Here is a 24667-nt window from a genome sequence, read left to right as displayed (position 1 = left end):
TATTTTCCTCTTTTTCTTTGCATTGATCACTGAAGGAGGCTTTCCTATCTCTCCTTGCTATTCTTTGGAACTCTGCATTCAAATGGGTATATCTTTCCTTTTCTCTCTTGCCTTTAGCTTCTCTTCTTTTCTCAGCTACTTGTAAGGCCTCCTCAGACAACCATTTTGCCTTTTTGCTTTTATTTTTTTGGGGATGGCCTTGATCACTACCTCCTGTACAATGTCATGAATCTCCATCCGTAGTTATTCAGGCACTGTGTCTATCAGATCTAATGATTTGAATCTGTCACTCCCACTGTATAATCATAAGGGATTTGATTTAGGCCATACCTGAATGGCCTAATGGTTTTCCCTTCTTTTTTAAATTTAAGTCGGAATTTGGTAATAAGGAATTCATGATCTGAGCCACAGTTAGCTCCTGGTCTTGTTTTTGCTGACTGTATAGAGCTGACTGTATAGAAGGTGTATAGATGCTATATACTGTTTAGACTGTATAGAGGGTATATATATATATGTATAGACTGTATAGAGGGTGCTCTATCAGTCATTAAATTATAAGTAGGATCCAAGGATAATATTTATTATTGGGGTAATTATATATATATTTAAAACTTCTCATTTTTATATAATTTTAAAGGTTACTTTCCATTTATAGTTATTACAAAATATTGGGTTCATTTTGGATAGTTATTACAAAATGGAAATCACAAAGGCGTATCTCAAGAAGCCATAATTATAAACACTAACTTCTTGATATCATGCTTCTGGGAGACAGGAGAAACTTCAGAGCAAAAGATGTGTCTAAATAACTCTCAACTTGAACTTTTAAAAGGAGACATGGCTAATAGATTATTTTCTGTACTGTCATTTCTAAATTTTTCTTCAAACTTATTAGGGTCTTCATGGTCTGTGCCCCATTTTCCTGGCCCTCTGTCTTCCCACCTGCTTGACTTTTCTTTCTGTTTACACTTAGCTAGGATCTAGTTAGTTGTTTGAATTGTACTCTTACCAAACATTTGACATATTTTTGTCACCTGTCTTTGCTCTTTTGTAATTCTCTCCTCATCCTGAATCCTGAATATACTAAAAAAGTCTCTTGGTTTCCTTAACTACTGATTTTGTTAAGGAAAAGCCCCAAAGCAGTCACTCTGGCCTCCCTTAGGCTGGAGCTTAACAGTCTATCTTCAGAGAATGTTCTTTTCTAACACTCCACCAAGACTTTACCTCTGCTCACCAGGTACTGCTTCATATTGATTATCTTACTCTCAATGTATGTCTCAACTCCCTATTTCTTAAATAAAACATATTACCATGTAAACTCACCTCTCTACCCTTCATCTCAAAAATTGTATAAATCTTTGCTAAACTTCTCTTCCTCTATCTTCCTTGATACTCAGGAGAAAGAGGTATCCTATGCTTTCTTCACCCTAACTCTGGGCTCTTGATCCACATATTTTTAACCATCCCCTTTTTTAAAAACCGTTTTTTGTTTAAGCCCCTGGCATTACTTTTATTTATTTTTCTCTCTTTCTGTGAAATTTTCCTGCTCCCTGAGTTACACATTTTTTCTTTCTGTCACCAGATAATGTTTACCAGATTTCATTTTCTGAAATTTCCTATTCCTTCTCTCTCTCTTTTTATTTTTGTTCCTTATATTTCATGTCTCTAATATCCAACTCTTAAATTCCAATCTCTCTTCTAATTCCCTACTGTCTATAAATCTCTACCTGGATGTTATTTGGTCTTTCAGAGTAGTTTTTTTTAGCTCTTACTATGTGTCAAACATTGGGTATATAATAGTGTATGTGACAGATAATTTGCTTATTAATCATAGAAATAATAATTTTTGGAATTGTTTATTTTCAAATTTACTTGTCTCTCGCTTCCTGTTGGGAAGATTAACAGAAAAGGACGATATACATAGAAATCCCTGAGTTTGAGGAGTGTCCATACTATGTACTAGCAGTGGGGTCTTAGGAGAGTCACTGATGTCCTGGGTTGTGGTTTTATTAGCACAAAATGCAGATAATGGTACCTATAACCAAGATGGCTCCAGCTTCATCAGTCTAGATATCAAATGTCTAGGCAGGAATGAGGTAAATTCCAAGATCAATTGACAATAGAAAATATAGGCTTTCACCAGAATTCCTTTCTCTACCATGTTAGGAATCACCACAGCAATGGTTCACAGTCCACAAATCCATCTAGACTGCTGCAGTCTGGACAGCCCTTTTCAAACTTCAAGACCTGTTATTAGCCTCCCCAAACTGTAGCCACGTTTCTCATACAACTTCTCCCAAAGCATGGACACAGACTTTGCTTTTAATTTCTCCAAGAACAATTGCTATGAGTTGAATTATGTGCTTCTCAAATTTGTATGTTGAAGTGCTAACTCCCACCACATCAGAATGTTTTCTTATTTGGAGATAGAATCTTTGTAGAAGTAATCAAGTTAAAGTGAAGTCATTAGGGTGGACTCTAATCCTGTGTGACTCCTTTATTAAAAGGAGAAATTTAGATTCAAAGATACGCAAACAGGGAAGGTGTTGTGAAGAGATACAGGTGAAGAGGGCCATCTACAAGTCAAGGGAAGAGGCTGGAATAGATGTTTTCCTCACAGCTCTCAGAGGAAACCAATCCTGCAGACGCCTTGATTTTGGACTTCCAAACTACAGAACTGTGAGAAAATATGTTTCTGTTACTTAAGCCACATAGTTTGTGGTAATGTGTTAAGGTAGCCTTTGTCAAGTCTATACAAGTAAGAGCAACTTCAATGTTTAACTAAATTCTACTGAAATCTAATATGGGGTTTCCCTGGTGGCTCAGACGGTAAAGAATCTGCCTGTAGTGCAAGAGACCAGGGTTCGCTCCCTGGGTGGGGAAGATCCCCTGGAGAAGGGAATGGCTACCTGCTCCAGTACTCTTGCCTGGAGAATTCCATGGACAGAGGAGCCTGGCAGGCTGCAGTCCATGGGGTTGCAAAGAGTCAGACGTGACTAACACTACCAAAATATAATAATAAAAAGGGCTTATGAGGTGAAAAGTAATTTAGAACCTGTTTCCAGGGATGAATATTCCTAGAGATTAGGCCATTTCTTATACTAGGAGTCTTCTGTCTGTTACTGTCCTTAGCCCACCATTATCATGATTTCAGGGCCCACTAATCCAAATGGGGTGTCTTTCCCATCTCTATCAGCATTCAGGATCCTCCAACTTTTCCCAGTGTAAAAAGAAGGAAGCCAGATTTTCTTCCATCCCCTCTTAGGCTGGATTCCTAGTCATGATTAGAATCTATAGCAGTAGATTTCAACACTCATTACAAATTCCAGACACCAAAGATTTTTTAAACATGTGGTGGTAGCTTCCATTACACTATCTCATTACATACTTCTATTCATAGCACAAAGCCTAACAAGTAGAAACTGCTAAATAAGTGACTTATTTTCTTTGTTTGGAAGATATCTGCTCAGCCAGTACCAAATGGGAAAGATTCCTCTGACTTTTTAACCTCCATCCCTCATATTTCCTTGGTCAGGCCCTTCTCCATGGTGTCTAACCAGTATTTTCTCATTCATCCTTCAGGGTTCCCTTAAATAAATTACATGTAGGTTTCTCAACATATTCAGTTAGAATCAACCATTCCTTATTTTTATTTCCATAACCCTTTATGCAGATTTACACTATAGCCTGCATTACATGGGGTTTTCATTTCTTCATCACATTTTTGTCTGTCTTATTAAGATGTGAGTTCTGTGACAGTGGCAGGCCATAGGGTCAGTGGACCACAGTCCATAGGACTGTGGCTTGTGACATTTTGGTTTCCATAGTCCCTAGCACATTTCATGGTGCATGTTAATAGTATGGTCTTCCCAGGCAGTGCTAGTGGTAAAGAACCCACCTTCCAATGCAGGAGACATAAGAGATGGGAAGATCCCTGTCAGAGGGATGGCAACTCACTCCAGTGTTCTTGCCTGGAGAGTCCCATGGACAGAGGAGCCTGGCGGGCTACAGTCCGTGGGGTCACAAAGAGTTGGACACAACTGAAGCGACTTAGCACGTGCACACACATTAATAGTATATGCTGAATGAATATTATTGAGTTAAATTACATAAATATAATCAAAGAGGTTCTATGTTATTTCCATTTATCTAATTTTATGTATCTCAGAAATCAGAATTCAATTTCTTAGTCACTCTCAGATTCATTCCTTGTGAGGATCTCAGAGAGGCCATCCTCCTTCCCATCCATGCAGCATAACAAATGATAGGATATCAGTTATTTCTTGGGAAACTTCTCTCTAGAGAAATAAAAATGAGATTTTTAAAATTCACAAGACTGAAAATTCTGTTATCAATTATTCAGTCACATTAATACAACATTACATTTAAAATGTATTCCATTTTCTCTAAAAGGGTGAGTCTTCTGATTTCTTAAAGGAATGATTTGCTTATGTGTTAAATTCATGAATAATTTTAGTCTATCAAGATGCATGTATTGGATTAAGGTTCCTGAGTGCTCAGATCATGGATTGAAATTTCTAAAATACATTTCTCTCAAAATGCTTTCAATAAAAAGAAAATTACCCTTTCAAAATCTGTGGTCAGTGCAGAAGAGGAAAAGCTGTACAGGCTCAATAAAAACTTTTGGGTGAACTTACAATTTTATATTTTATTACTCAATGCTGTGATCCTTTTATATGTGAATGAGTGAATTATGGTTTCAAACTGATAGCTAAAGATTTTAACAAAATAGTTTAATCAGCCATATTAGTTTTCCAGAGCTGTTGTAACAAAGTACCACAAACTAGGTGACTTAACATAAGTTTATTTTCTCAAAGTTCTGGAAGCTAGAAGTCCAAAATCAAGGGATTGGTAGGGCCATGCTCTCTTGGAGACTCTGTGTGGAATATTCTAGCCTCTGCATAGCTTCTGGTTGTGGTTTATCATCCTTGGTATTCCTCTTCTTGTAGATCCATCATACCAATCTTTCCCTCATGTGGCCATCCTTCTCTAAGTGGCATCCTCCTTTCTTGTAAGTCATATTGGATAAAGAACTGGCTCTATTCCAGTGTGATCCTTTGATCTGAAACAGATAGACTGCCAGATGTTTCTCCTGCAAAGATAGGTTTATTCCGTATCAAAAGAGAATTTCAATTTGGAATTTGTAACTATGGCAAGCCATAAGTACAAGCCTACGTACAAGTCCTTCAAAGGCAGGGGAAGGAGAATGATTATATACAGGAGAAGAAAGTTGGGAGGGCTGTAGTAAACAAGGAATCCATGATTTTTCATTGGCTGAGTCCTTCCCAGTAAGGAAGAAGAGTCTTTCTTCTTCTGGTTGGGCTCTGCTATTGTCTTCACAAAGCATGTAGGCTCCCCCTTCTGATCTCCCAACTTTATTTAATTGCTACTTTTGTCTATTAAATTTTTCACATCCTCAACCTAACTAATTATATCTGCAATGATTCTGTTTCCAAATAAGGTCACATTGTAAGCTGTTGGCAGTTAGAGCTTTGACACATGAATTTGGGGTGGGGGATGCACTTCAACACTTAACACCTACTGTGAAAAATTTTGTAATTGTAAAAATAAATAAACAAATGCACCTTTGATGGCAAAATTCAGTAAATGTCAAGACAAGAAAAATTAATCATAAGAATGCTTGTATATAAGCAACAGTAGGCAAGAGTGTGTGAGTGATTATAGTTATTGTTAGAAACAGTATAGAAAACAGTTCTTCCTCTCTTTGATGTATGACTCATTTAGATTTGAAGCCAATAGGACAGAGCATAGTCTAAAAACACTGGGATGGTTTCTATTTGTATTTTTACTATTTGTATATTTACTATTTGTAACATACTGGATACCTAATTTTGGACATTATTCTGCAGTTGGATACCAATAATCACATTACCTTTTTCTAAATTTAATAGGAAATTCTACAAATATCTTAATAGTTAGATTTCCTAGGTTTACAAGTCTAATGCACCCTTATTATGTATCAGATTCTTCACTGCATAAGAAAGGGTTTGAGACTGTGTTTTTATGATTGTGTATATGGGCAAAGTTAACCATTTATTACATGTAAATAAGATAAATAAACAAGAAACTTTCATCTACATACAATTTAACTTTGTAAAGCATTTAATATTTACATTTTAATACTAAATGCTGTAGTTCTGTAGTCTGACTTGGTTACAAATTGTATTCCACAGATAAGGAAACTGTCACTCATAAAGTAAATTGATTAACATTCAGTTAAGTTCTGGGAGACAGGTTAGCTCTCATTTCCATTGGTTCATAGCCTCATGATACTATTAGTTTACTACTTATTAGAAAATATATTTCTTCTTCAAAAGCAGAGATTGATTGGGACCCCTCTATGAACAATGAACTGAGACACATGCAAAATGATAGACAGGATTACTATTGAGAAGAGAGTTGCCACTTAGGTGGAGTGGTGCAAGATGCTTTTGAACTATGGTGTTGGAGAAGACTCTTGAGAGTCCCTTAGACTGCAAGGAGATCCAACCAGTCCCTCCTAAAGGAGATCAGTCCTGGGTGTTCATTGGAAGGACTAATGCTGAAGCTGAAACTCCAATCCTTTGGCCACCTCATGCGAAGAGTTGACTCATTGGAAAAGACCTTGATGCTGGGAGGGATTGGGGGCAGGAGGAGCAGGGGACGACAGAGGATGAGATGGCTGGATGGCATCACTGACTCGATGGACATAGGTTTGGGTGAACTCCGGGAGTTGGTGATGGACAGGGAGGCCTGGCGTGCTGCGATACATGGGGTCGCAAAGAGTCAGACATGACTGAGCGACTGAACTGAACTGAACTAATAATTAAATACTGAAAGAATGGTATAAGTAAGAACTTCTAGGTTCATGGAAAAAGAGAGGAGAGAAGGGAGAGGAAGCACCAGAGACTGGAACTGTATAAACAAAGACTTCAGTATAAGGAAGGGTTTGAACTAGGCTTGTTGTAAACTTGTTGAGGTCAGAAGCTATGCATATTTCCTTTCTTTGAAACCATCACAGTGCATGCATCTGAAAAATAGTAGCTGCTCAATTTGTTGTTTTAATTTGAATAGTCATGATGTTTGGGATGTGTTAGAGAGGGAAAGACTGAAGCCCAAAAGATGTTAAGAAACCACTGCAACAATTCGGGCACTCAGTAGTGAGTGCTTAAGGGAGCACCTTCACTGGGAATGGAAATGGCAGGTGAAGCAGAAAGACATTTATTGAAGTGTATGACTAAGTACATATGGGCTAAGAAGGAATAGGTTGTTCTGAGGTTTTAAGTTTGACTTTATAGGAAAATGAGAAGATATTGACTTATTTTCTTCTTTCGTAGCAGTCCTTATCTGGGCACCATGGACTTCTAGGATTGTACAGTAGAATTCAGAGTCCCTGAGCATTGAAATTATTAGCAAATTTATGAGTATTAGGGAGAGTCTTCTTAGTTGTCATTAAGTTTTTGACAGTCTGGGTCTTTGAACTTGTTAAATACTATACTTTTATTCAAAAGTATAGTGATAAATAGGATTCCCGGGTGGCTCAGACTATAAAGAATCTGCCTGTAATGACAGTCCATGGGGTTAAAAAGAGTCAGACACGACTGAGGAGCTAACACTGTCAGTTTACCTTCACTTTCATAGTGATGACTAAGCAAGAGCCACAGTTCTTCAAAGAAGTAACCCTCTTCAAAAATATCGACTGATGTGACATCTCACAGTATCTTTTATCAACAGTTGAAACAAGATTATGGAAAATAGAACATAATATTGAAGACCAAGAGCTTTGTCATCTCCTTACTGAAAAATTTTGTCTTGCCTAAGATTTTTCTCTTACTGTTAAATGAGAGACTGACAATACCTGCCTCTTAGGGTTGTTTCGAGGAGTATTATGAGAAAATGTTTGTTACATTTTTAGTACTCAGTATATCTTATTTTGTTATTATTTATTATTATTATTATTCTCATTTAGCTTTAAAATTTCTTGACAATCTATTATAGTGGATTGCTTTCCCTGTTTGCCATATCTCACTTAATCACCACCATAAATTTGATAGAAATCTCTTTTTAATATTTAGGTTACGGTTGAGATGTAGACAGGTAAATGCCTTGCCAGAGGTCACAGAGCTAGCAAATGGCAGAGTCAAAATTACAGGGGTCAGGAAACGCTTGTGTCAAGTGGGGCAAACATGAAGGAGGGCACAGAACAGAGCAAATGGTCAGTGACATGATGAGCAGCTGGGTGAGTTACGTGAGGCCGCAGTGCCATGGAGACTCAGAAAGTCACACATCCCGTAGGACATCATGTTCTTGCTGGGCTAGTAATCCATCCCAGGCTGGCCAGCCTTGGATCTCTGAGTGCATGAACTGTGAACTGTGTGTGGGTGAGATAACATGACCTCAGGGAAAATGAGGTTGGGTGTGAGAGGAGATAAGTTATGACCAGCTGCAGTGGTGATTACAAATGTTCATTTACTTTAACCTATCAGACACTGATACACAGCAGAATCCAAGTTTACATTGAACATTGTCCAGATAGGTTTCCTATGTGACAGAAAGCATTTTTAATTCAGCTCTCAAGGCCGATAGAATATTTTACACAAAGACACACACACACACACACACACACACACACAGAGGAAAGTGACCAGAAACTACTATGCCCTCACATAATAGTCCAAGTTGACCACAGTCAAGGATTGTGTTATTTTTTATCCTTGTGGGCAGCCCTAAGACTTGGTTCGGTTGTTTCTAAGCATGAAACTTTCAGTGATGGCTCAAGGCCACTGTATCAAAACTGGGATTCCAAACAATTAAGGATAGGGACCTTGAAGGAAAACCACCAAAGACATTTTGTTGTTAAACAGGAGTCCTGGGTATAAAGGAGGAGAGACAATAGAAATCCACAGTAGGGCCTGCAGACCAGGAGTGAATCCTTCTTCAAACAGAAACTCTAAATTGTTATCCTTTGTTTTCTGCAGCTTGAACTTGTATGAGACCACTTTAAGCACAATGGTTGCCTATGACAGTAAATTGCTGCCCTTTAAGAAGGTGGATAATATTTACATATGCTAAAACATTCATTTCATGATTGCTTACTTGGTAATTGTCTATTGAGTCTTTTTGCTGCTCATTCTTTAAGCTTTAGATGTATTCTTTTGACAATTTTAGAGGAGGGTCCGGGAAAAGTAAGGAAATGAGCCACATCTAGAATAAATATCAAGATTCACAAAATTTGGAAGAGGTACATAATTAACACTATACATATATGGATTGGGGCTTCCCAGGTGGCGCTAGCTGTGTAGAACCTGACTGCCAATGCAGGAGACATAAGAGATGTGGGTTTGATCCCTGGGACGGGAGGATCCCCTGGAGAAGGACATGGCAATCCACTCCCAATATTCTTGCCTGGAGAATCCCCTGGACAGAGGAGCCTGGTGGGTTACAGTCCACGGGGTCACAGAGTCAGACACAACTGAAGCGACGCATGGCACAACATATATATGAATTGATCGAGATTATGATTTTGAATTATATTTTGATTAGAAGGCAGTGGAGGTTAGCACATTAGCTTTAATTGGAATGGACCTGAGTTTGAATTCTAGCTCTGTCTATCTTGTCCTTGGAAATCAACCTCCTCAAAACCTACACTTTCTTATATGTTAATGGGAATGATAATGCTCATTTCCCAGGGTTTTTGTGAAGATTAAAAACTATAATCTATATTAAGTACCTAACACATGGAAGTGCTACTTCACACCTGACTGTTCATGGCTCCAATAACTATGGCTAATTAGAAATTGGCTGTAGATTATATTTTATTAAATGGTTGAATGGATTTCTATCGCTGTAGGTTTCATCGGACTATATTATGAGCAAGACTGTTACTTAAATGACTCTCTGGTATAATTAGGCCTTATTAGAGGTTGTAATAAGTCTTGCAGTATTCTTGTCATTATTCCCAAATCATTGGACTATTATACTAAAAATAGTCAAGTTACAGATGGACTAGAACATTTATCCTTCACCTTTTAGAAGCCCATATTCCATTCTGTATAAAAAAGAATGTGGTAATTAAAACAGAATAAAAGCACAACCCCAAAGCCTCAAATCCATCATGCTACATATTATCTTTCTTAGCAGGAAGTTAAAAAGAAGTTGAAAATGATTGGCATAAAACAAGTTATTTTCATTATCAGTAGGTTTTAAAGTGCACATTGTGAGTTGTGCCACAATTATGCACAATTATGCTCTGGAATTATGCAATTCCAGTTAGCTAGGGTTCTGAATGAAATAACATCTTCCAAAAGTACATAATAATTTGCCAAGAAATAATTTAGGCCCAGTAAATTTTTGCTACAGTGTGTTCATTGTTTTGAAGAATTATAATTATTATAAGAAGCTTGTTCAGTATTTGGCAATTAAAAAAATAATCTAATTAGACTGATTGTGCAAGCTAATTTCTAGCCCCAGATGTGGGCCTGTTAGCTAAGCAAGGTTCCTGTGCTTAAGCAATCATGTCTGCATCCACACCAGAAGGTACCAACCAGGGCAAAGTTCCAGCCAGGGAACAGACAGAGCTCCTGGGGCAGGAGCCATCCTGGGATTTCTCTGAAGTCGGAAACAGACTTAGTTCCCTGTTGAAGGACTTTATGCTCTTTTCTTTCATGGACAAAATTTCCAATCTGGTTGTACAATGTAGATAGATGCTTTTAGCATCTATAACGTCAATGATCTAGCTTTTTTTCCTTCCATTTTATTAAAATGGGAAGGTGAGGGTCATAGATTCCTGTTAGCATGGAATCATAGGTCAGTGCCTGAGAGCATCTTTGAGATTCTTTGGTGAAGTTCCCTCTTTAGGCAAACTAATGCTTGGAGACTTGCATAGAATCTAGAGTCTTAACTTAGGGCCTTGCATTAGAAGTATTGGCCAGCTCTTTCTTTTTTTCCCCCTCCTATAATTTTTACTCTATTTTATTGGAAAGAAATTTAGTCCCCCTTCAGTCTTTTACCTCTTTAACAGGGCTTATTGGAAAGATGTTAGGTATGTCTGTAAACTGAAGGAAGTCACATCAGCTGGGACAGTGGATATGAAAGGATCATAGACTACTAATGCCCCCTCTCTGTACCTCAGTAGCCAACAATCTTTTTAATGAACTGTTGGCTTCTGTTTCTAGCTCATCGTATCTTGGATGTCTGCCAGGAACCATCTTAGATGATGTGAAAAAAAACTTGAGTGTGTACAGTTGCTGGAGGGAAGTTTTACTGTTCTAGGGAAGAAGCCAAATAATCAAAAACTTAGAACTCTCACCCTGTTTTGTTGGGTAATTTTTACCTCAAAAAATAGAGTATTTTCTTCTCCCTTCCCAAGTAACCATTTATCTGGGAAGCAAGTTATTAGCAATCCAAAATTGCTCAGTGGAATAGTGGGGAAATGGTGTGAAAAATGAAGATAATGAAAACAAATTATTTCACAATAAAATATCTTCCAAGTCATCCATTAAAAAAAAAAAAAACAACCCTTTTGGTGGCCAATGTGTACAGTGTTTCACAAATTTTCCTCTTCATTTTTTTAAGCAGATTTAAAGTAGAACAAAAATTAGACTTCAAAGAAGCTTTGTATTCATTGAATATAACTGAGATATTTAGTGGTGGCTGTGACCTTTCTGGAATAACAGGTAATATGAAAAATTATTCTTATATTATCAAGTAAATATGTTCTCTTAGAAACTGCGTTAACTGACTGATCTTAAAACTGAAAGCGCACTTGGCCCCAGAAAATACGTACACAGGGAATAAATGTCATTGCCGTGTCAAGCTGTCTTACTGTAAACAAGCACTTTATTTTGCATTTAAGTAGTTTTACTTAATGAAAGTCAGACAGCATGTTAGAATGTTAGATAAGCCTTCTAACCACACTTGCAATGAAACTATGCAGGAAAAGTATTATCTGGGGCTTTTATTCCTGCTCTGTTTGTATTTCCTTATCTGAATATTGGGAATTACAACTTTGAGGCTCTCATTTAAACAGAGCTAATAAAACTCCCAATTTGCAAATGTTAATTTGGTAATATTAGAGCCCATGAAATAGGCATCTGCAAGCTGTTGGATGATGAACACAGTCTAGAAATTGTAAGGTTGCAGCTTGTAGATTTAGCTTGAGACTGACAACACATCAGAGGAGATGGAGCTTTTATGCTAACTGGCACTTGGGAAATTGTGCATGGTTAAGGTGCTCACTCTCACAACAAAGCCCAAGACACTATTTCTCATCCTGGCAGTACCTACTAGTTGAAAAATAACTAAAGAGAAAAAAAATGGAGGAAGAGGGCCAAATTATCCCGCTATTTTAAATTCTTTTAAATTCAGTCTTCTTTTTTATAAAGAAAAATTAAAGTCCTAATGATACAAGCTTGTCTGTCTGATGGGGTTGGATATCCTAACCTAGAATTATTGTGTATTCCTTTATAAAATGTAGGCTTTGGAGAGGTATTCATTAACTTATTCACTTATCAATTATGTGGGTAAGTGAACAGAATGAATGAGTTTTCCTGGTGGAGGAGGTGGGTGGGGTACACAGGTGACATAGATGTTCATTATCACCTTCACACATGATTTAGCTGCCTGTTCTCACACTGACAGATAGATCTGACTTCTTTGACAATTTCATCAGCATCAGGAATGAGGCAGTCAAAATTAAATACTGCAACAGGATTCTGTCTAAGTGTGCCCTGGAATGCAGCCACCTTACCAACTTGAAATAAACCAAGCCATTTTTTAAACACCTCTTCATCTTAAATGTCTTTCTGGCCTTCGGAAGCTCACTTGCTATATCTCAGGCATTTCAAACAGCCACTTGCTCTGCAAATTCCCAGCAATTTGTGACTTATATAAAATTTCCTTTTACATCAATAAAATACCCCCAAAATGCTTTATAAAAGAATTTGTACAAGAGAATAACCCTGAACAGGAAAGAATAAGTGTCCAACATTTTTTGCTCTGAGTTACCTATTTGAGTTGATTTAACGACTTTGGTTCTGTCTTATTGCCTGAAATAGAACAACCACAGCCAAGGCTGGCACTATTTCTAGTCTTTAGGAGAGCAGTGAATTAATTCCCTGCTAATAGTACATTTTGTGCAATAAGCGTTTGCTAAAGGCTATTGTGGCGTCTCAGTGGTAAAGAATTCACCTGCCAAGCAGGACACGAAGTTTCTATCCCTGGGTGGGGAACATCCCCTGGCGAAGGAAATTGCAACCCACTCCAGTATTCTTGCCTGGGAAATCCATGGACAGATGAGCCTGGCTGGCTACAGTGCACGGGGTCGCAGAGTTGGACACAACTGAGTAACTAAAACAACACAAAGGCTACTGAGGGTCAGTCCAATGCTACTGCTGTGGGATATTTACACAAAAGAGACACTATCTTATACTCAGATTGTCCACATATTTTGAATGAAATGTTTTTAAAAGAGTTATTTTTGCAACTTTGAGATGAATATTTGACTTCTGTCACCCTTAGTAAAATATTTAACCTTTCTGAACCTCAATTTTTTAATCTATTAAATAAACAATATATCCTAGTGGCAGAAATAATAAAAGGACATATGTAAATCAGCTTGTTCAACATCTGTTATATAGTAGATGGGCTTCCCTTGTGGCTCAGATGGTAAAGAACCCACCTGCAATGCGGGAGACCTGGGCTTGATACCTGGGTAGGGAAAATCCCTTGGAGAAAGGAAAGGCTACCCACTCCAGTATTCTGGCCTGGAGAATTCCATGGACTGTATAGTCCGTGGGGTCGCAAAGAGTTGAACACGACTGATTGACTTTCACTGTATAGTAGATACTCAGTAAATGTTAAATGCGAAAAGAAAATTGAACAAATGGCACGTTAATATTTACTTGCACATCTTCTAGCAAAGCTACTGGAAGTTTCTTATTCTCTTAACTTGATGAAGACATACTTGGAATCTTCATAGAGAATTAAGGGAAGGAATGATTACAAAGGTATAGAAACCAGTAAGTTTATGAAGTTCAGATCCTTTGTTCTAATCTAGCATCTTCCAGATCCTGTTATTTTTCCAAGACCGTGCCATCTCTGTAGAAGATGGAATACAGAAGGTCAAATTGCTCAGTCTACTAGCCAAAGGCTCACTTGGTTTGGTGCCAGTGGTAAACTGCATGCAAGAAATTCTCCACTCCATCCCAACCTGCTATTTGGTCTTCATTCTTTGTATGGGCCCCTCAGTCATCTACTCTGTGTTCTATATGCAAATCCTTATTCTAGGTAGTTGTGGGGGGGAAAATGTGCTTATTTGCATGACCTTAAAAGACCACACTCCTGAATTTTAGTTAAACCACACTCATGATATGGACGCCCCTCTTTCTCCATCTGAATTGTTTCTGTCACTGGACATATTCTTATCTATTGATTTATTTATTTGGCAAGTATTTATTATAAGCCAGCTAGTTATCTGCCAGGCAATTTTCTAGAAATGAATAAAATCCACAAATTCCCTCTCCTAATGAAGTTTACATCTGTTAGGGCAGATGGACGATTAACAAGTAATTAATTAATTAAATGATGAGGTGATAGATGGTATGAATTAACTAAAATAGAGTCATGGGATAAAGAAATTAGATCAGATAAGAGCAGAATTAGACATGGTGGAAAGAGAAGATTGCTTTGAGGAAGTGTCATTTTTATTGAGACCTAAGTAACAGGGGACCCAATCAGGGTAAGTTCTGGGAAAAGGGATTTTAAGCAGAGGGACAGATGAGACTAAAGCTTTGATGCTTGACCTTGTAGCTGGAACTATTGGGTGAGGAAAGGAGGGTAGGAGATGGGGATCAGAGGTAATCAAGGGCCCAGACAAAGTCATCACACACAGAGTCTGGAGTTATTTTTAGGAAGCCATTTTTTATGCAAATCACCCTTTGATGACTTCTCTCTATCTTGCCTGAGGGGATTTACTTTTCTGTAAGCTGTCAGAGATGGTTCCCCTTGACTAAATTATTTCTTCATGAAAGCGTTAGTCACACTGCTGCTGCTGCTGCTAAGTCGCATCAGTTGTGTCCCACTCTTCGAGACCCCATGGACTGCAGCCCACCAGGCTTCTCCATCCATAGAATTTTCCAGGCAAGAGTACTGGAGTGGGTTGCCATTGCCTTCTCTGTTAGTCACACAGTCGTGACCAACTCTTTGTGACCCCATGGACTATAGCCTGCCAGGCTCCTCTGTCCATGGGATTCTCCAGGCAATAATACTGGAGTGCGTTGCCATGCCCTTCTCCAGGGGATCTTCCCAACCCAGGGATTGAACCACAGCCTCCTGAATTACAGAAGATTCTTTACTACCTCAACCAACCCCTATTTCTTCATAAACTCTTCCAAATTCAGTTGTATTGATGGGGTCCACCTGCATCCCATCAGCTTTCTCTCTCAAGAGGGACAAAGCACCTTTATCTTCTTTCTCTTCAAGTTTCAAGGCTCACCTTGCTCTCCTCCACCCTCTTGCCATCACTGAACCCACCACCACCTTTTTGTTGTTTCTGCGAGGAAGGTTGTCAGGTCTATCTGGTCTTGACGCAGCAGGGACGGCAGATGGCTTTTGAACTTACAGTTTCACTTCCCCCTTCTCAAGGAGATGCTCCACAGGTCACTATATCAGAAAGGCTTCACACATACATCAGTTTCACCGAGGGGATGAGTGGGGCCTTCTCTCTCAGCTTGTTCCCACAGCAGAACAAAATGTTGTTAAGATGCTTACACTGAGAAATCTGACAGGTTTTAAAGCCTAGCTCTGAAGTGATTTTGGAACAGATGACACAAAGCCCTTTAGACTTTTATCACCTCACCAGTCTTGAAGGAAAGTAAATTTTGTTCTAAACTCAGATCAAAACCCTATACAGAGTTTAAAAGGCAAGTTGGCTTTGAGGTTGAAAACATAGGGTGGGATTAATTCATATCTGTAAAGCCTTTTTCATTTTATCTGTAGACCATGACGAAGGGGAGCAAAACCTTTGGTCCATTGAAATATTTCACTTAGTGGGGTGCCTGACTTGAGGTTGATCCCCTTCTATCTTTACCTTTCATATCTGAGCTAAACTTGGTCTCTTCATGTTTTCTCTATATCATCTCTGCAAAAACTAAACCTAAACCACCTTTATCTCTAGAAAATTTAACTAACTTGGAAAGCATTTTTCCCCCCTTTTTCTTTGTTCATTTGAAAATGTAATGGGATCCAATAAATAATGGTTCTGAATTTTAACCCTTAAATGCACTTTCATATTTTCTAACAGATTCTTCTGAGGTGTATGTTTCCCGAGTCATGCAACAAGTTTTCTTTGAGATAAATGAAGAAGGCAGTGAAGTTGCAACATCAACTGGTAGGACAAAGGATGTCACAGGAAGCCAGGAGGAAGGACTGGGGGAAATGAGCATGAGGATGCTGGCTCTTTGTGGCTCTCTGATCTCCTTTCCCCCTCCTGCTGTTCAGTACACTATAGGAAGGGCAAAGTGGCTATTTAAGCTAGTTATGCATCTGGGTGGCTGGAGTTTAAGGCAAAAAAAAAAAAAAAAAAAAAAGAGGAGGGACTGATATCTACTGATATCTACTTATTTGTGAACTGGATTACCTGCTCAATAGCAGTCAAGCTCAAACCTGAAATCATGATTGCTCAGAAATGTTCACTCTTAAGTAGTTGTATTCATTTCATTCTTCCTCTGTGCTCTTAGTTCCTGCTTTTCTAATTTGATTCTTGTTGTTATGTCTATGGCAGTGGCTCGCAAACCGAGCTGCATGTGAGAGTTAGCTGAAAAGCTTTTAAAAATTCTGTGCCCAGCCTAGAATATTGAATATTCAATTGAATATTGAGCACCCTAAAATATTGAATCAGTATCTCTGGTGATGAGATTTAGCCTTCAGTATTTTCATACCTTTTCCTAAGTGATGACAATGTGCATCGAAGGTTGAGAACTGCTCTCTCCAGTGACCTGCAGCTCATCCTTGGTACTGTGAGTATAATGCATAGACCAGCAGCATCAGCATCATTCTGGAGCTTATTAGAAATGCAGAACCTCGGGCCCAACTCCAGACTGACTGATCCAGCATCTGCATTTTCCAAGGTCTCTTGGTGACTTGTGTGAACATTACAGTTTAGGAGCCGCACTTCTATATCACCTTGAACAAGTGGCGTTTTGAATAGTATCTATGCTGCATAAAAGTAATACTCAACAAATAATTGGAGAAAAAGCCTTAAATTCAATTAGAAGTAGGAAGACAATTTTAATGAATTCCTCATACACATATTTTAATTTTTCAGACTATTTGGATTTTAGCCAGTAGGTAAAAGATATACATCCTTCAAATAGTCATATTGATAAATTTATATCCAGATTATTAATTTCTTGATTAATTTATAATGCTATGTAATGCCAATGGGTTTTGACATCTGGGTGGGTCACACTGGGCTCCCTACTGTTTTGTCATCTCCTGAAGGGCTCCTGTACGGCTATTATAATCCTTAGAGAAATCAAAGGTGCTGTTGAGATGAAGTTGCTAGTTCATGTAGACAAATTTTCCACTTGCTTTTACATAGAATTGGAAGAGTCCTTATAGAACATTGTCTGATCTCTCTCATTATGTTGGTGATAAAACAGACCCATGTGTGGAGCAGTTTGCCTAAGGTCATATCAGTAAGAAACAGTAGGGTTTGGACTGAAACCGGATTTCCTGACTTCAGGTTCAGAGCTCTTCTGCCATAGCCCAAGGCCTCTTGATTTTAGCATGGAGTTCTCTAAGAGGAGGTAACAATCACTAAGGGATCAGCAGTGACCGTGATGTATCACCTTTGTTAGTGTGAGTATTTTGACTTTCAGGCATCTCCTCAGTGGATTTACAAAATACCTGGATAGGAACTAGGAATTCAAACATTATAAAATAAATTATCTAATGTAAATAAAAAGTGAGCAGAAAGTTACTGCTTAAAAGATGAAATTTTCAACTGCTTTCACTAAATTGAATCTAGTATTTGGCTTTCTTCTTCACTGAGCATAAAGTGTGAAGTTAGAATGATTCCATGAATAATCTAATATCTTTTCCTCTGCTCTTCAATTTTTAGATTTATTCCAAATTTCTCTGTATTTAGAAAATGGTTATTTTTCCACATGGTAACTCCTCAAACAAAAATGGCCTTTCCTGTCTACAAAAAATATTGTGAATATTATGGATATATTTTCTTTACTGATCTTTAAATGTGAACATCTAAATAACTCTTGTCTCTATTTCATAGGCATAAACACACCTGTGATCATGAATCTGTCACGGAATCAATTTATAGCAAATCATCCGTTTCTGTTTATTATGAAGAATAACCCAACAGGTACCTTTTTGAGAATTCCCTGGGGGAACTGTTTAAGTTCAATAGACCTAGCCTATCAAATCTGTTGGAATCTTGCTGTTAATCGCAGTCTGTTCCAGCTGCAAATGACAGTCTGAAATCATTTGTTCTTTCAATTTATTGAATTTATTTTAGTTTTTTCCAAAGTTTTTAGTGACTATTTGTTGAGTGCTTGTTTTGTACTAAGCACTGTGCTTTAAGAGATGTCAGTGACCTAAATAGATCAGTACTAGTAATAGCTGCCAAGATAGTTTGTATAGGTGCTGGTGATTTTAAATACCAATCTGTAGAGTTAACACCATTCCAATAAGTCAGATATTTGATGAATAAAGACATAGAAACTCAAAGAGAAGTTGTGTAGTTTGCCTAAGGTCATACAACTGAAAAGTGGCTGAGTGAAAATAAGACCTGTTTGTATCAGAAGTCAACTTTCTTTCAATGGGAGTAGAAATTGGAAGTTGCACAGTTGTGAAAGGTTTTCTAGGTAGATTCCAAGAATAAGTGACTAGCTATAGGCTCTGAGTGGGAGGGAGGGGTCAAACATTATTCCAATTCTCTAATTTGGGCAATTCTATAAGATAATGCAGTCAGGTACAAAAGGTGGGGGTAGTAGTCAATTGGACTGGCACTACAGACATGGTGAACACATAAATGCAGATGGTCTGGATAGATGTTTTTGCATCTTATGAAATGAGAGAGGCCAGAAATGTGGATAGTGAGGAAGCTTTCTTTAAGTATGTATTTAGGACTCCTCAGGAGCCATAACCCGATGACTGTATACCACTGGAAAAGAGATAATATCTTACTCATTTCTGTATCCAGCCCAGAATTTGGCAAAGTGCCCTGCACTTAATATCAGTATCTCTAGAGACTGAAGGTTTGGACTTGGGTCTTAGAACTATTAGTTCATTAAAATGAACTAATAGTTCTAAGACAAGTCACTATACTTTCTAAGCTATATTTTTCCCACCCCCTATTTGAACATAATATTAGTACTTATGTCATGCTCTGCTGTGCTTAGCTGTGTTGGACTCTCTTCAATCCCGTGGACTGTAGCCAGCTAGGATCCTCTGTCCATGGGGATTGTCCAGGCAAGAATACTGGAGTGGGTTGCCATGCCCTTCTTCAGGGGATCTTCCCAACCCAGGGATCGAACCCAGGTCTCCTGCATTGCAGGTGGTTCTTTACTGTCTGATCCACCAGGGAAGCCTTTATCTCATAGAGGTAAATCAAAGAATATACTAAGCCTGTGACACAGTGCCTGGCACATAATGTTCATTGTGGATACATCAATAAATATACATAAAGGAAGGAAGAAAAGTGGAAAAGTTTCTCTAAATAAATTGATTTACGTGGCGAAGAGACACAGTTAATTTCAGAAACTGAATCTGTTTGTTTAACTAGCAATATTGATATTATTGACCCCCTAAGGGATATATCAGTCTCTTTTTTTAGGTTGTGTGAAACTAATGCTGAATGACCATTCTGAAAGTTACATCTTGGAAACAATGGGATAGTTTCAGATTTGCTGAGGCTGTATTAACACAACTTCAGTTCTATAGGGGATGAGTCAGTGTTATGCCATAGTCTGTGTATGTCGTTTGATTTATACAACCTTAACCTTAGGATATCTCTAATTTCTTAGCATTAGTATGTAATTATTGAGTATGCAGAACAGAAAGAACTGAAGCTGCATTGGGCGTCAATGCTCAAGGAAATATGGCATTTAGATAATACTTGACTCTTTATTTTCCAAGTTGATGACTGAGGGGCTAAGGACATGTAATAGCTATCAGTTAAATTGTAGTGAAAATTCAAATTAATTCACTTATTTACTTATTTGTGATAATGCTTAAGTGTCAAACCCTTAATGACAATTTCCACTGTTTTGTGATCTTTATTGTAATGAGACTTTCTAAACTAAGGTTACTCCCCTAAAGTTTTGTTTCAAATGAATGGCCACTCATTTATAGGAGGCTGTAAATTATTGCCATATATAATGCAGAATGGGCTATTATCTTAAGACAATACACATTCAGTGATTTATTTATTTTTCCTTTTACAAATGAACTGAAGAAATTATTGGGATTAACAAAGCTGGTGATTTACCACACACAGTGAACTACCAAATGGCATAATGATTTATATAAAATATATTCATTTGACAATTCCTGAAGTATGAGAATGAATGATTTTAGGTTTAGTAAAAACAACTTTTGCCTAGATTTTAAGTTTTCCTTTGGTCAAACAAACTTCTTACGCAAAATCCATACATTACTTGTATTTTCCTATCAGTATTTAACTTCCTATAATATATACGTTTCAGTATACTCATCCAAATCTCTTACTGAGCCAAACTTCCAGGGAAATGAAGAACGATTCTTCTTCTTTAAGGTTGAGGGTATAGGACAGCATTAGAGACTTTCAGAAGAAGGTTTTGAAAGATGCTACATGAAATGTGCCATTTCCCAGAAAGTAGTGAATCATGGTTTTGAAACTAACAGTGCTCCATACATAACAACAACAACAAAATACTGTGTTTAGAATTTTTTCAGGTCCTAGGTTGAAGGAAGAAGCAGACTGCAGGGTATTCATTAAAAAATCTTTTTTCTAGGCTGTTAGCTTTGGTTATGCTATTGTATTTTTTACATTATGAACTAAAAAACTGCTTCTGACAGAGATGTTTTATAGCTATATTATTAAATATGAGGGACACCTCTTTAAGAAGGGGGCATGAAAAGTGGAAACAACAATGAATCTGCTTCAACCTGCCTCTATATCCATTGAGACTATGTCAAGGAAGATTTCACTAATCTATCCAGTTTAGTAGTGAGTAGATTGGCTATTGCATGTAGACTTAATTCAAAATGTGGTTCTCCTTCGTCAGAAAAGCAGATTGAAAAGACTAGGGCAAATGGCTTTTATGTAAGGTCCTATACTTCTGATAGTTTAACATTTTAAACTATTGTCTTCAATTTATGAGGTTAGCCACTTTAAAAATTCTCCAAACAAGCATTTCTGGTAAGCATTTTAATGCCAGAGAATTACAAAGATACAAGAGTTATTGTTGGTTCCTCTTGTGACTAAAAACAGTATACAGTCTGGGGAAGTTATTTATGTATCCATGTCTATCTGAAAAAAAGAGTATTTGTTTTCTAGTATTGTTGGAATTGTTTTGAGATTTTTATGGCAAAGTATAATTAATTATAATCATGAAAAGAAGAAAAGAATCTGCTAGAGATTATGTCTATTTCTGTATTAATTGGCTTTTTTAAGACTGTGTCTTTGGACTGAACAATAAAGAGTTCATGAAGAAGGGCTCTTCCTTTATACTTCATTTCTGCCATTGTTATTTCAATACTTATCAGTGTAATGTTCATTTGCTTTAAAATTATGCAAAATTTTATTTTGTAATTTTTGAAATGAACCTTTATTACATATGACTTTAAAGGAGATAACCCAAGGCAACACGACATTGAGCCATTCAAGCCATTTACCTTTCCCTAGTTGGCAAGAAAGGTGAATGGATTTTGACATGTCATTTATTTCTGTTTTGTCCTCTAGTTTTCAGTTCCTTTTCACTTGAAAAACACAGAATGGCTGGAAACAGGTGTTTACATTTATGCTGTATACTCTATCACTTTGGTGAGGATGTGAAAGTATGAAAGATGTGAAAATATTGCCTTTAGCAGTAAGCTTTGATTCAAGCTGAAGGAGGAGAAGTGAGAAACTGCACTTTTAACCCCAAGGGTTTACATTACATGCATAAAGAGATGACTGCTAATGCCTTAAATTTAAAACGTTTCCTATGCTCATCACCATTTTATTACTCTATGTTTGCCTGACTGAATCTCTATATTTAGAACACCTCTCTGTCACTTTAATTTTGCTTTCCTTTATGAAAACCAGAACTAATGCATTTTCCATGACAAGCTGTTGTGGGTGTTAATATACTTCATAAATTATCAAAAAAATGATTAATAATGATATAGTCATCTATTTTAGAGAAGTGGGCTTTGTTATTAGACATTGCCAGTTTACCTTATAAGTAAAAAGACTAAATGGCTTGTTAAAACATTAAGAAAAATTGATTATTATCATTTTTTTTCCTCCAAAAATTCCTAAAGATCTTTTTTTCTTTTCCTAGATTCAATTTTGCTTATGGGAAGGGTGACAAATCCTGACACCCATGGGATGAAGGGAAGAGATTTAGATTCACTGTGAATGGAAAGTGCAGCCTCGGAATAGAAGGTTATTCCTGGAAAATAGTTGATGGGCAAAATATCATCAAATATTTTCTATATATCTTTTTCTATCTTAAACAGTGGCTGTATTAATCTGTATCCATGAATAAATGAAATTATGCATTAAATGTCTTTGTGCTTTCTGTATTTTTATAAAGTTTATATGAAACAAAAGCAGTGAACTTACATAAAATATTAATATATTAGAACAGTCCATATTTTAGATATAAAAGTCCTGTCTTAGATATAAAAATCTCTATATTCTTACAAGACTGAACTATCTGACTCCCAAGTATAGCACCTTTATCCAGACCATGGAGAACTGAGTCAAGAGACAGAGTGCATATGCTGGTACCTCTCTGGGGTACCACTTGAGATATCAAGATCCAGTACCTATGATAGTAAATGAACTTTGAGTATTTAGTTTATCTTAACTTGGCATTCCATGTGTTATGTTTAATAGTTGCCTTGTTTCAATACATATCAATTTTTTTCTGATTTATGCCTTAAACCTGTAAAAGAAAGTAGAAGCAACAAGAACTTTTAAATAAAGTTTTCCTGTACATGAAATTGGCAGCTAAATTAGTGTAATTCAGGAGGCTGACTGTCCATGATTTTATATCACTGAGCTAATGGAAACGTTAGAGCCAAGATTGTAATCTACAAATATTAAATGCAACACACTTCCTCTGATGTCAGATGTAAATACCCCCAACAATACTACTTTCCGATGACTTTATATTACATTTCATAGTTTTTCTATTTTCATGTTAGTGATGTAAAGTGTCCTTTTGTTTGTGCTGGGAATTCTCTGCAGAGTTTGATGATAATGGCTTCCCATTGTTGAGCTCTGATTTTGTGTCAGGCCCTGAAGTCAGCACTTTTTGGACATTATGATAAATGCAGGAAAGATCCATGAGCTACTATTACCCATATTCCTGATGAAGAAACTGAAGCTCAAACACATTATATAAGCAGTCAAGGACATATAACAAATAAGTATGGAGTCTTTATTGTATTTCAAAGTTTGAGCTCAGGACTATCTATATCAGGAGACTGTGACCATAATCACTGAGTTATAATCCCTCCTAAGTAAGGCCTTTAAAGTAGTGCAGATTTTCCCCTGAAACTTCATGCTCTCTGGTCTCCAGTGTCCAGATGTCCATCTGTAGCAAAACCTAGAGCAATACTCAAGACCATATGAAGACAGCTTTACAACCAATTGTGATGGCTTCAAACCCTAACATAATCAAAAGTAATGCTAGCTTTCCTAACATAATCAAAAGTAAGACTGCAAATTGCATCTTACTTAGACATAACACAGTGAATGCTAATATATATGTTAGTGATATATCACAAGTTTGTTCTTCATCATGGAACTGATTTAAAAATATGTTTCCTTAATTTAGGAAGAAGAGCATAGCACACTATTAAAGGGACAGTAGTTTTATTTCCAGGTGTTTTTCTTGGGTTAGGTAAATTTGTACATTCTCTTTCATGTGTTACATGTTAATCTGCTCTGGAGATTCATTCATCCCTTCCACAAATACTTATTGAGCTTCTATGTTCCAGGCACAGTTGTGTCCAACTCTTTGTGACCCCATGGACTGTACCCCACCAGCCTCTTCTGTCCATGGGATTTCCCAGGCAAGAATACTGGAATGGGTTCCCCTTTCTCTCTCCAGAGGATCTTCCTGACCCAGGGATCAAACTTGTCTCCTGCATTGCAGGAGGCTTCTTTACCACTGAACCACCAGGGGTAAACCAATAAACAAAACTGACAAGGTCTCTGACCTCACCAAACTGACAGTTTACCAGTGGTAGAAACATACTAAACCAGTGAAAAAATAAAGTAGGATAATGAAATAGCAAGGAATTTATAACACCAAGTAATGTAATAAAGTGACTGTCCAGGTTTCACTTTAAGTATATGTTTTCATAATATGTTCCTAATATATATGCTTCTCTTAAGTAAGATTTGTTAAATGTCTGCCTCGGTTTT

General features: G+C 37.3%; 1 protein-coding gene across 1 annotated transcript in view; it reads left to right on the top strand.

Moving 5' to 3' along the window:
- Window positions 1-22663, top strand: part of SERPINI2 (serpin family I member 2) — a 32767-nt gene extending 10104 nt beyond the window's left edge. The window contains exons 5-8 of the mRNA XM_061167869.1: window positions 11599-11696; window positions 16322-16408; window positions 18314-18403; window positions 22569-22663. Of these exons, the coding sequence (XP_061023852.1) occupies window positions 11599-11696; window positions 16322-16408; window positions 18314-18403; window positions 22569-22645 (352 nt within the window). The 3' untranslated portion in view covers window positions 22646-22663. The remainder of the gene's footprint in view (window positions 1-11598; window positions 11697-16321; window positions 16409-18313; window positions 18404-22568) is intronic.
- Window positions 22664-24667: the final 2004 nt, after the last annotated feature.

The sequence above is a fragment of the Dama dama genome, chromosome 19 (assembly GCF_033118175.1).
Source record: "Dama dama isolate Ldn47 chromosome 19, ASM3311817v1, whole genome shotgun sequence".
Taxonomy (NCBI): Eukaryota; Metazoa; Chordata; class Mammalia; order Artiodactyla; family Cervidae; genus Dama; species Dama dama.
Note: the sequence above shows the minus strand (reverse complement) of the source record. Positions and strands in the feature narration are given on the sequence as shown.